Source organism: Equus asinus, chromosome 28 (assembly GCF_041296235.1).
Source record: "Equus asinus isolate D_3611 breed Donkey chromosome 28, EquAss-T2T_v2, whole genome shotgun sequence".
NCBI classification, from domain to species: Eukaryota; Metazoa; Chordata; class Mammalia; order Perissodactyla; family Equidae; genus Equus; species Equus asinus.
In genome coordinates this window covers 42,155,450-42,165,760 of record NC_091817.1, presented here as the reverse complement: position 1 = coordinate 42,165,760, position 10,311 = coordinate 42,155,450, and the positions used below count along the sequence as shown (strand labels likewise).

At 42.0% G+C, this 10,311-nt stretch overlaps 1 protein-coding gene across 4 annotated transcripts in view; it reads right to left on the bottom strand.

Moving 5' to 3' along the window:
• Nucleotides 1-8,334: 8,334 nt before the first annotated feature.
• WWOX (WW domain containing oxidoreductase) overlaps nucleotides 8,335-10,311 on the bottom strand; it is a 934,084-nt gene continuing 932,107 nt past the window's right edge. For 2 of the 4 annotated variants that reach the window (XM_070500696.1, XM_044760884.2), the window contains 2 exons: nucleotides 9,246-9,451; nucleotides 8,335-8,457 (listed from right to left, as the gene is read on the bottom strand). In XM_070500696.1, the coding sequence (XP_070356797.1) occupies nucleotides 9,263-9,451 (189 nt within the window). In that variant the 3' untranslated portion in view covers nucleotides 8,335-8,457; nucleotides 9,246-9,262. Of the gene's footprint in view, nucleotides 9,452-10,311 lie in introns of all 4 variants that reach the window. The other 2 variants (XM_014845630.3, XM_070500695.1) reach the window with 1 other exon arrangement.

The window sequence follows — 10,311 nt, the reverse complement described above, 5'->3', positions numbered from 1 at the left end:
AGGGAGTCACACTGGTCTTGCTCTCATGTAGACAGATAGTTGGTAGAGAATCATTTTGATATTTTTCTTAGTTATTCCTGTTTTCTTGCTAAATGGTGTACTTTTAATCCTTTCATCCCAAATAGAATTTCACAAAACTCAGGGAAAAAAAATTAAGTCCAGAATAATCAGTTACCATCCAAATTCGAAGAAAGAAGTTTTTGCCTGCACCCAGGATTTCTCTCCACTCAATAGTTATAGCAACGTTGCCAATATTTTTATGCCTGAATATTTCTTTCAAGATTTTTTGATGGGTATATCTATTTAGAGTAACATGGGATATACAACTTTACTTTTCTAATAATATATATTTTTTTTAAGCTTTACACCGGCAGAGACCAAATGGATAAACAAAACCAAGGCTTCAGCTTATCATTTAGTTCAAACTTTTAGGAAGCAATAATAAAACAAAATGTGGAAAGGGGCTTGGCATACACCCACAGTCAGGGTTCTGCAAAAGCTGGATACGAACACTCAAGGTTAACATGGGTGCACTGAGGTGGAGAGCTGAGGCGGTCAGTCACTGGAGGACGTCACTCAACCTTGGCAGGACGTCAGACTCTAGCAGAGGAGAGGCTCACCTGGCCAAAGCCACAGGGAGGTGGTGTTTGTACATGCAGAGCAACGAAAGGTAGACCTCAGCCAGCCAGCTAGTTATTTAAATAAAGTGACCCAAAATGAGCCACCTGCTTTTATTTTTCAAATGTATTTTTCTCTGTCTGACACAGCCCTAAAAATTCTCTACCCTGTTCCTGTGGAACTCGAAAGTCATTCCATTTGTGTGACTGTGTCAGCCCGAGAGAACCTTCTGGAGGATCGCTAACTGGACTCACGTCAGCCCACAGCTGTGCTATAGAGCTTAGAGAGGCCGTGGGGCACGTTTTACAATCACTGGCATGTTTCGTCTTAGTTTTCATAACTTCTATTTTTTTTAACGTAGTAGGGCATACTTTCATTGTAGAAAATGTGAGAAATATAGATAAGCAGAAAGAAAAAGTCACCCACATTTCCTCTACCCAGAGATGACCGTTATTAGCACCTGTCAGACCTCTCTCTCTTTCTCTTAATACATAATTTACATGTACAGAAACACAAATATGTATTTGTTTAACAAAAACGGGATCATACCCTCGAACTCTTTTATAACCCACATTTTTCACTTAATATGTTAAAAACATCATTTCAGTCAATTACATTCCTTCCACAGCATCATTTCATGGTAGTCAGAGAGCCCTGCCCTCAGCTGTTGGACACCGTTACATAGATCTCAGGTTTTCATTATTACTATTACTATTAATTATTATTGCTTTAAGAAAAACATTTCTCTATTGTGTCCTGGAGAACACTATTGTTTCCGTTAACAAACAAGCATCTTTAAAAAACAGTGGCCTGTGTTCAAAGGCTTTAGGTTTAAATGTAGTTAAATGGTTTATTTGTTTTTAATAACAGGACTTCTCAGACCCCTTAGTAGGTTGATGCAGTTTTTGAATTGGAAACTCCTGTTGCCTCTACACACACACAATCATACACTCTCCTATCATCTGTCCAGGCTGGGAGACCCACTCCACTTTAGGGTTAACATTTAGAAGTTGAATTTCTGGGTCCGAGGGTCTGGTTCATATTATTAATAATGATCTTTGTGATTTCATTTATTTTAATATTTTACTTTAAATAGTATTTATTACTAATAATACCTATTGTTGCATTGAGATTAAATCTATCTATGTTTGTATATTGTTTTTTTCCATGTCTTTTACTTCTCTGTTTTGAGAGTGTGGATGTTGTAAAGGTTTTGGGAATATTTAGGGAGATCTACGCAGGCTTCTAGAAGGTTCTGGAATCTTGTTCAGGAAACAGGGTCTCATGACTGAAATTTTTCTTAAATGATCCAGTGGGGATCTGCTCAGCCTTTCTCCCTGAAGTGGGTCCGAAGGCAGCCACTAATAAGAGCAAAATGCCAAGTGCTTCATCACGAGGTCTTTCAGATCTAGGCCCCACCAGGTACAGCATCCTGGGACCACATCGAAGGGCGAGCCCTGTTTCAGAAAACTGGGCCGAGAACTCTGCACATTTACCAATGTGGCCAAGAGAGACTTCCAACGTTCTCGGTAGGTTCTTACGCAGCAGAACAACCAACACTATAACACCATGGAAAGGCTGGCAAAACCAGCTGACCCAAAGTTGAGCTTCTTTCTTTCGAATTCAGCCTTTTTCTTTTTCGCTGACACAACACTCCTGCCCTCTCCTGTCTTGGTTCCAGAGGGAAAGAGCGTTCCCCACCCGGGGCCTTTAATGGGCAGCCCTCAGTGAGATTAACACTGCCAAGCACCAGACAGGCGAGTATCTGGGGAAAATGAACTGATCAGCAGCAAATCCACCTGGGTGAAAACACACCTGCTCTTCTCAAAGAAAACTCTTGGCAGAGATCAAAACCAGCCACATGGACAGCCCAGAGAAAGTTTCTCGCCAGTAGGTACCCAGAATCTTAAAAATTTCCATATTGTTTGATCCTGCATTTTCTTTGGGATCCACATTAAGAAAATAAACTATCCCTCCCAAATCTTATGTGAATATATTTACTGAAGCATTATTTATATTAATGAAATATGATAGTGAGGGAAACAATGCCCCGATAACAAGAAAACGATTAAGTAATTATATCTGTTCACTGAATGCAGGATCAAAAAGGCATTAAAAGCTTTATCAAGAATTTATTTAGTTTGAAATATATAAAACTCCATATGGAGTATAATCAAAATTATATAAAACTAAAACTTAAAAGATACAAATAAATTTTTAAATGCATTTTAAAAAAGGATGAACTATATCACAATATTTACAGTGGTAGTTTTTGAGGGGTGGGACTGTGGGCGTATTTGTTTTTCTGAGTTTAAGTGCTGAGCATACATTTTAACTTTCTAATAAAAACAGCAATAAATTTTGTTTAAAGGAAAATTGTTCAACAATTATTTCTAAGATCAACTGTATTTAAATAAAAATGATAGGAGTTTTTTTCCCCCCTGAACCAATCTCACAAGTCATTATCTAAAGGATATAGAGAAAGAATAAAACCATATTCAGGTAAATTACTAACAGAATCCGCATTTGATCAGCTTAGAAGAGTCTACACAAATCTGTATATAGGAAATAAAACAAGGGAGGAATGAAGTTGGAGGGGTAGGAGAAACCACAAATGGAGAGTGAGGTTGGAGACACACGGGCTCAGAGAGGTGAAATTACTGGGACGTCAAAACACAGGAAGTGGTGGCCCCAGGATTCAAATATTTTCCTCATTGGTGAAAAGGGGACAGTAACATTGAATTCAAAAGTCGTGAGATTGAACTGAACAAAACCAGCATTTCAGTTCAGTGTTTTGCACAAAGTATTGGTTAGCCCTCAGGAAATCATACTTTATAAAAGTGGATGTTTGCATGTGGGGTGCCCAGCACCAAATGGGAAATTGTCATGATTCCACAGGAAAAGGACAAGCTCCTAGGGAACATCAGATGCAATCAGGGAAGCTGGAGGAGGACCCCGAGCCTCCCTAATCTGGATGAATGGTGGATACACTTTGTATACACCTACTTTGAAAATTAAAGGAAGCTTTTATTCTCTCACACCTAAGATGCAGCAGGGCCTGCCCTTGGAAACAGATCAGCTTAGATGTGAGACAATCTTTCTGAGTGGTGTGGAACATTTCAGAAAAGCACACAGTACTTCAGCTAGTGGGATAAACGCATAAGCCAGAAGGAACCCAAGAGCCTTGGCTTTTGGTTTTGGTCTTTGCACGGCATTCAGATGGGGTCCATGAAGTACTACGATTGGTGATTGAAAAGGAAAAAAAGGCAAGACATTCACTGGTTGAATAATGTGGTAAAGACGCAGTCGCTTGGCTGAACTGATTTTTTCCTACTCAAACCGAATACAGACTTACCCGGAATTTCCACTCTAATTAAAATTGTGAACTTGGTCCAGTGGGAAAATGAAAGACAAGATGCTTATACTTTAAATAAGTTGACTGGCTGCTTGGGGGTATTTTATATAAATAGTTACAGATAGTGACAATATGAAGTTTAAATATGTAAAAAAATAAAAAAAATTAAATGGCAATGCCCAATGCTGATAAGGTTATAAAAGTCAGAAGGTGTGTTCTGCTGGTGGTAACCCTTCCAGAGAGCACATGGAAATATGCAGCAAGAGCCAAATATAAACTCTTGGACCCAACAGTCTGAGGTCTGCAAATGTATGAGGAGGTAAATTAATAGAAGGAAAAAGCTGTAGGCATGAAGACGCGAATTGAGCCATTAGTTCTAACAGCAAAAACTAGAAATAACTTAAATGTCCCACAGTAGGGGTTTCCAAATGATGACCCACCAGCAAGATGATATATTAGGCATCCTTTAAAATAACTGTGAAAACTGAGAAATAGGATAATTTTCTGGGGAAATGATCAAAGGAGAGCATGAAACCAAATAGTGTGAAGATTTGAAAGGTAATAAACAAAGATGAAAATTTCTGTTAGAGTAGTAGTATTTGAGCCTTTCTTTTTCTTTCTAAAAGTTGCCTTTATTGTTAGTACATCCTCTCGTCAATAGATAATTCAGAGTAGCTTTTTCCAGTGGTCACGTGGATAATCTTTTGTGATATTTAGTATTCTAAAATGAATTCAACCAAACTGGTTTGGATATGTTGAAAAGCACAGAGTTAACACATGGGGTAAGTATTGCTATTTGAGATGCTGTTTTTAATGTAAACTTCTAAAAATGGTACCTGCTGGTGACCAGAATGGGCAGCCATTTTGCAAGCCAAGGCTGTCTGGCCTAGTGCTGACCTTAATGAAAGTAATCAGGCCTCCTTGATTGAAGTTCAAAACAAAACCACCCATAACCCCATTTTAAAGAGCAAAACCACAAGCCGCAGCTTCAGTCATAGCTGGGGACGCTTCAATTTCTTGTTTCCTATTGATAAGTTGCAGAAAGGTCTCCCTTAATCAGCCGTGAAAGTGGAAACTGGCTGCCTTTTGGGTTTAAAAAAACTTAGGAAGAGAGAACAACTCGAAAGAAAATGACTGCAGAGAAACTGGCTCACTCTTCCTATTCTGGGTGATTCTACGGCATTGGGGCAGTGCTGGGGAACTCTGGACACTGAGTCCATTAGAAGCTAAACCCAGGGAAACAAGGCCAGCTGCGGACCTATTTACAACCCGAACAGGAGACAGGATCTATGGGGCTGAAGCCATTATTGCTGGACTAATAGCACGTGCAGAAACAATTTGTAAAGTTTATACTAGGCATTGGGTACCAGGAAGAGAGCCAGATCCCATGCTTGGGTAAGGAGCCCAATAGTCCTTGTTTGTGAAAAATTCACCCATTGTATAAATTTAATGTACATACACTGCTGGTCTAGAGGCCGCCCATTAAACAGTGATTTGTAATGGAAGGCACATGGACTTGAAGGCGATGGCCATGGATTCAAATCCTGACTCTGCTACTCATCAGCTCCGGGACTGTGCATAGGTTACTTTGTCTCTGTAAACCGCAGTTTCATCATCTGAGCATAAAATAAGAAGATGGGTGTGATTTGCCTCAACCAGCAATTGATACATAGTAGATGCTCAGTAAACAGTATCTGCAATTAGTAGTAGTGATGATGGTAAATGGGATCATTATTATGTAATTAAAGTGTATATTACATATCTAATATGTTACATATCCATCTATCTATTATCTATCATCTATCTAGACATACATATATCATGACAGATGGTGAGCAATAACCTTGGGTATAAAATAAGCTAAAAAAGGAGGGAGGCTTTACGGTCACCCACTTACTCACCCGTCGAGGAATCGCCCCTGCCAAATTAGCCAAAGAAGTAAGCTTCACGTGTCTGGCAAGAGAAATGGCTCACAGGGGCTGGCAATGTCTGACTGAGTGGACACAGGGCATGATGGGAAAGAGCAGGCCTGGCTATTGTTCTGGGGCCTCGGTGTATCTTGGAGAATTTTGGTAAAGTTGACTAGGACTTTGTGCACTGTGAAGACTCCCGTAGACCCAAGATATAAATTCCTTTATAGCGGGAACTAGAGGGAAGGTTCCTCTAAACTCTGAATTTCTACAACGTAGCTCTCGGTAGACATTTGCTGAATGAACGGTTGTATGAAGACTTAGTCTGTCTGACTCAGGCAGCTTCTTGATTTAGGGGAATACTCCCCTCCCCTTGTCAAGTTCCCCCAAGCCTCATCTTACCCACCTGATAAAGGACCCACATGGGACTCGGTCAGCACAGAGGCCTGAACAGCGCAGGAGGCAGGCCCCCGTGGTTCTCTTGGATGTTTTGGACATCATCTTGGCTGATGATGCTCCAACATCTTCATTGTTGTGGCTTAACTTCCATCTTCACCCAATGCCTGAAACTTAGCTAGATTCAGACCCATAAAGTCAAGTACTTCTCTGCTCAGCCTGAGACCTTAAGGTCGGAAAGCACGTGTTTACCTTACTACAAGTGGCATTGGTGCAGGGAAGCTGCACGACTGTGAAATCAAACCGACCCGGGTGTGAATCGCAGCTCTATCACTTCTGAGCTGGGTGGACAACGGCAAATTATGAAACCTCTTGCCTTCAGTTTCCTCATCCACGAGACAGGAAGAGGACGGCCCCCTGGTAGGGGTGTGGTCACGTTAGAAATCAGACATGATGTTGCAGCCTGCTTAGCGCAGCGGGTGGCTCACAATTAATCGTTCTCACAAACATGGGAATTATTTTCATGAATATAAGGCCTAGTCACCAAGAATCACTCTTTCCTTCAATGGTTATATACTAAGTCCCTACTATGTGACAGGAGCAGTTCAAGGCACTATGGCCACAGTCGTGAACAAAACAGACGAATCTCATGGAGTTTATATTATAGAAGGTGCAGAGAGAAAAGAGAAAATGGATATGTAGACACACAATGCATCTGCTGGCATTAAGTGCTGTGGAGAAAAATAAGGGGTAAGTGGTAGGCAAATGAGATGCCACCATGAATGCAGGGGATGTCACCTCATCAGAAAAGGGGTAACATTTGAGCAGGTAAAAAAAAAATTGAACTTTTCTCAGTGAGATGAGAAATTGTATCAGTTAGGATTTGCTGCGTAACAAGTAATCCTGAAACTTTGTGGCTTAACGTAAACTTTTATCTTTTGCAGTTCTGTGGGTTGACTGGAGAGTTTCTTCTCATCTGGGTTTGCTCGGCTAGGGCCAAATAGTCTGGAATGGCCTCACTTGCATGTTTAATGGCTAGCTTGATGTCAGTTTGGGTAGTGACCACGTGTGTCTTAGCATCCAGCAGGCTAGCCCAGGCTCATTCATGAGATGGTGGTTGCAGGGTTCAAAAGAGCAGCAAGAGAGGGCAAGCCCCAATGCACAAGCACTTTTCCAAATTGGCCAAAGCAAGTCGTGTGGCCAAGGCCAGAGTTAGTGTGGGAAAGGATCACCAGAGGTGTAGAGACTGGAAGGGGAATTATGACAGCCACTTTTGCAAATGGTCAATCTCAGAAGGCCTGGAGGGTTTGGACCAGAAAAGGGACATTATCTGAGTCATAGTTTTAAAGGAGCCATGATAATAAGGGTTTTGTAAGGGAGAATATGGCCAGATGGGTGGATGTAGCTATCCGCCACTGGAAAGCAATGGTATTTGAGTAGACCGTACCACAGAGTCAGAGGCCCAGAGATTCATGGTACTGTCTGGCCTGAAGCTGCCATTATCAGGAGGAGGAACAATGACACACACACCCTGCCCCACCTTCCTGGTATTTCAGCAAAAGCATCTCTCCATCTTGCCAAAGTGGACTTTCCTACCTCCCTACTGGAATGGCCTGGAAACCAGGGTGTTTGTGAAAAAGGAATGAGTAGGAGAGAGCCTCCAAAGCTCATTCTGATGCCTAGAGATATTCTCTAATCACCAAGAACTTGATGGGTATGGGGTGGGGGGGGGGGGGCCAAAGCACTGAGGACTGAGCTAACCCACTCTCAGTAATAACAAAACCTCTGAAGGTGAAATTAAACAATAGTCATTTTTCTTTTTCTTTCTTTCTTCAACAGAAAAGATGATGCTGGCATGCTAATTGCGTGAGACAACTTGGCCCACAGACAGCCACAAAGCACAAAAACAAAACAAACTCAGAGAAGAAACAAGAATGGTGTTTTCCTGGCATCTACAAGAAGCCCTTTATTTTTCCTGTAGATTTCTTTTCTAAAAAAACAAGACAAAACAAAACTGAAACAAACATTTAAAGAAACGATACAAACTTCAGGTGATCATATTCAAGCATGTTCTTTTATTAAGCTTAGGATGGGAGGAAGAAGAGGAAGTTTAAGCAGAATGCTGAAGCAGGAACATTGGGAAGCTGTGAACACCTGCCACCAGGTTGTTTCTTGAAACTGTGAATGAAGAATGAAAGGAATGGCTTTTTATCCCCCACTCCAAAAATATCCTGTATATTCTTATGGACGCAATGCTTCCTTTCCTGCCTGTCAAGTAGTCAAGGGGATGATTTGCAAAAATTGTTTGTTATACTCGCTAAAGAATTTTTTGTAAAGTTTTGGCAAGGGAGTTGGCGGACCAGTGTTTTTGCAACCCACCAGCTCTGTCTACGCCACCTGTTTCTAAGTGTCACCTCCATCTTGGCTGGAACAAGGGTCAGAGAGTTCTCTCCCCAGTCATTGCCAAGCCCACTAGACTTGGTCAGGACGGATGAAACAATTGTCTCCTGGATCAATGCAGCAAAGAAGGATAAACACTTGCTTTCTCCTTCCTAAAGAGGAGAAAGCCAGCTCCTGGTTGGAGTGTGGACATGGTACACTGTGGCTGTGGTGGTGGCTGGGTGGGACAGGGGGCACCAGGCTGTTCTAAACAGGGAGACAGAATTGCTTGTGCTTCTACAATGAACTAGGAACCCACGTACCAATTAAGTGTTCACCACCAGAAAAGCAAAGGTACCCAAGCCTAATGCAGCCCCAGAAAAGAGAGACTGTCCCTTTAGCCCTAGAATTCCCTGCTTCCCATTGGTACTTAGCATTTTTCACTGTGTTGTGACTACTCTTATTTCCTTTACTCTGGCGGATCTATGTCGGAGGGACATGGAAAGCCCCTGGATAAGAAGTTGGAAGGGGTCTATCGTTGGCAGCTATGCACGCGCACACACACAGGGTGGGTGTGTGTGCCAAACCTTGCTGGAGTTTCCACTTAGCCCGACTGGCTGCCAAGTCCTTCTTGGATTAACCTCTCGCTGAGCGCCCACAGGGCCCGGGCAGTCTCCTCACTCTGAGCTTCTGATGAGGGCACGCAGCGGCAACAGTTGTTGAAATACATTCCTCCCAGGCCCTCGAGTTCTGGAGCAGCGGCACAGTAGACGGTAGTGGCAGCTCCTTGTTGCTGGAAATCAAAGCAGAAAGGCCAAAACAATTTTTATTAAGAAGAGAGGTAATGAGATGACTTTATCCTGTCTGGGAATTAGCGAGCCTCTCTCCACCCGGTTCAGCTGTAACTGGATCCCAGCACGGCAAAGGGGACTGAACTCAGAGCACATGACTGTAAAACGTATGATGTGACCATCCTGGAAAAACGAGTTCATAAACCCCGCTCGTAAAGCTGGTGTGACTTTTTACACCTCATATAGGAAAAGGCTTCGAAAATAAATACACATATCAATAAATCACGTCAGACATCTCTTCCGAGCAAAGAGAAAAAGACGGTATCCTTTTGAGCATGCAAGAAAAGATTCATCCAACCCCTTGACTTCTCAATGCATAATGTAATTTGACACCAAGATATTTCTAGAACCTTCTGTCTGAATTAAACCAAGCATTCTAATAATGGCCCATCAGGTAGAAAACCTAAGTGGAAGTGGTGCCAGATCTTTCCTTTATTCTTTTCCGATGTGTTGCTAGGGGAAGGGTTTGCAATGTTGTGTTAAAATGTTTAATACACAAACATAAACACGTACTCCCAGCCATACATACATGTCTCATGCACACACATGAGGCATGTCTTAATTCATCCAGATCCTGTGAAAACCTTTTTCTGAATGTCATATTTGCAATGGGGCAATGGGACAGTGGCTAAGGGGGTGCATTTCCTCCTAGTCCACTTCAAAATGCAAGTGGTAATGGGTGCAATCGGTCACTTTTGATTCATCTTTTGAGTAACAGTTGGTGGTGTGGCTAGGGATGTGTGTGCCGACAGCGCACCATATCATCCAGGCTGACAGAATACTGTCAGGGATGCTGTAAAGA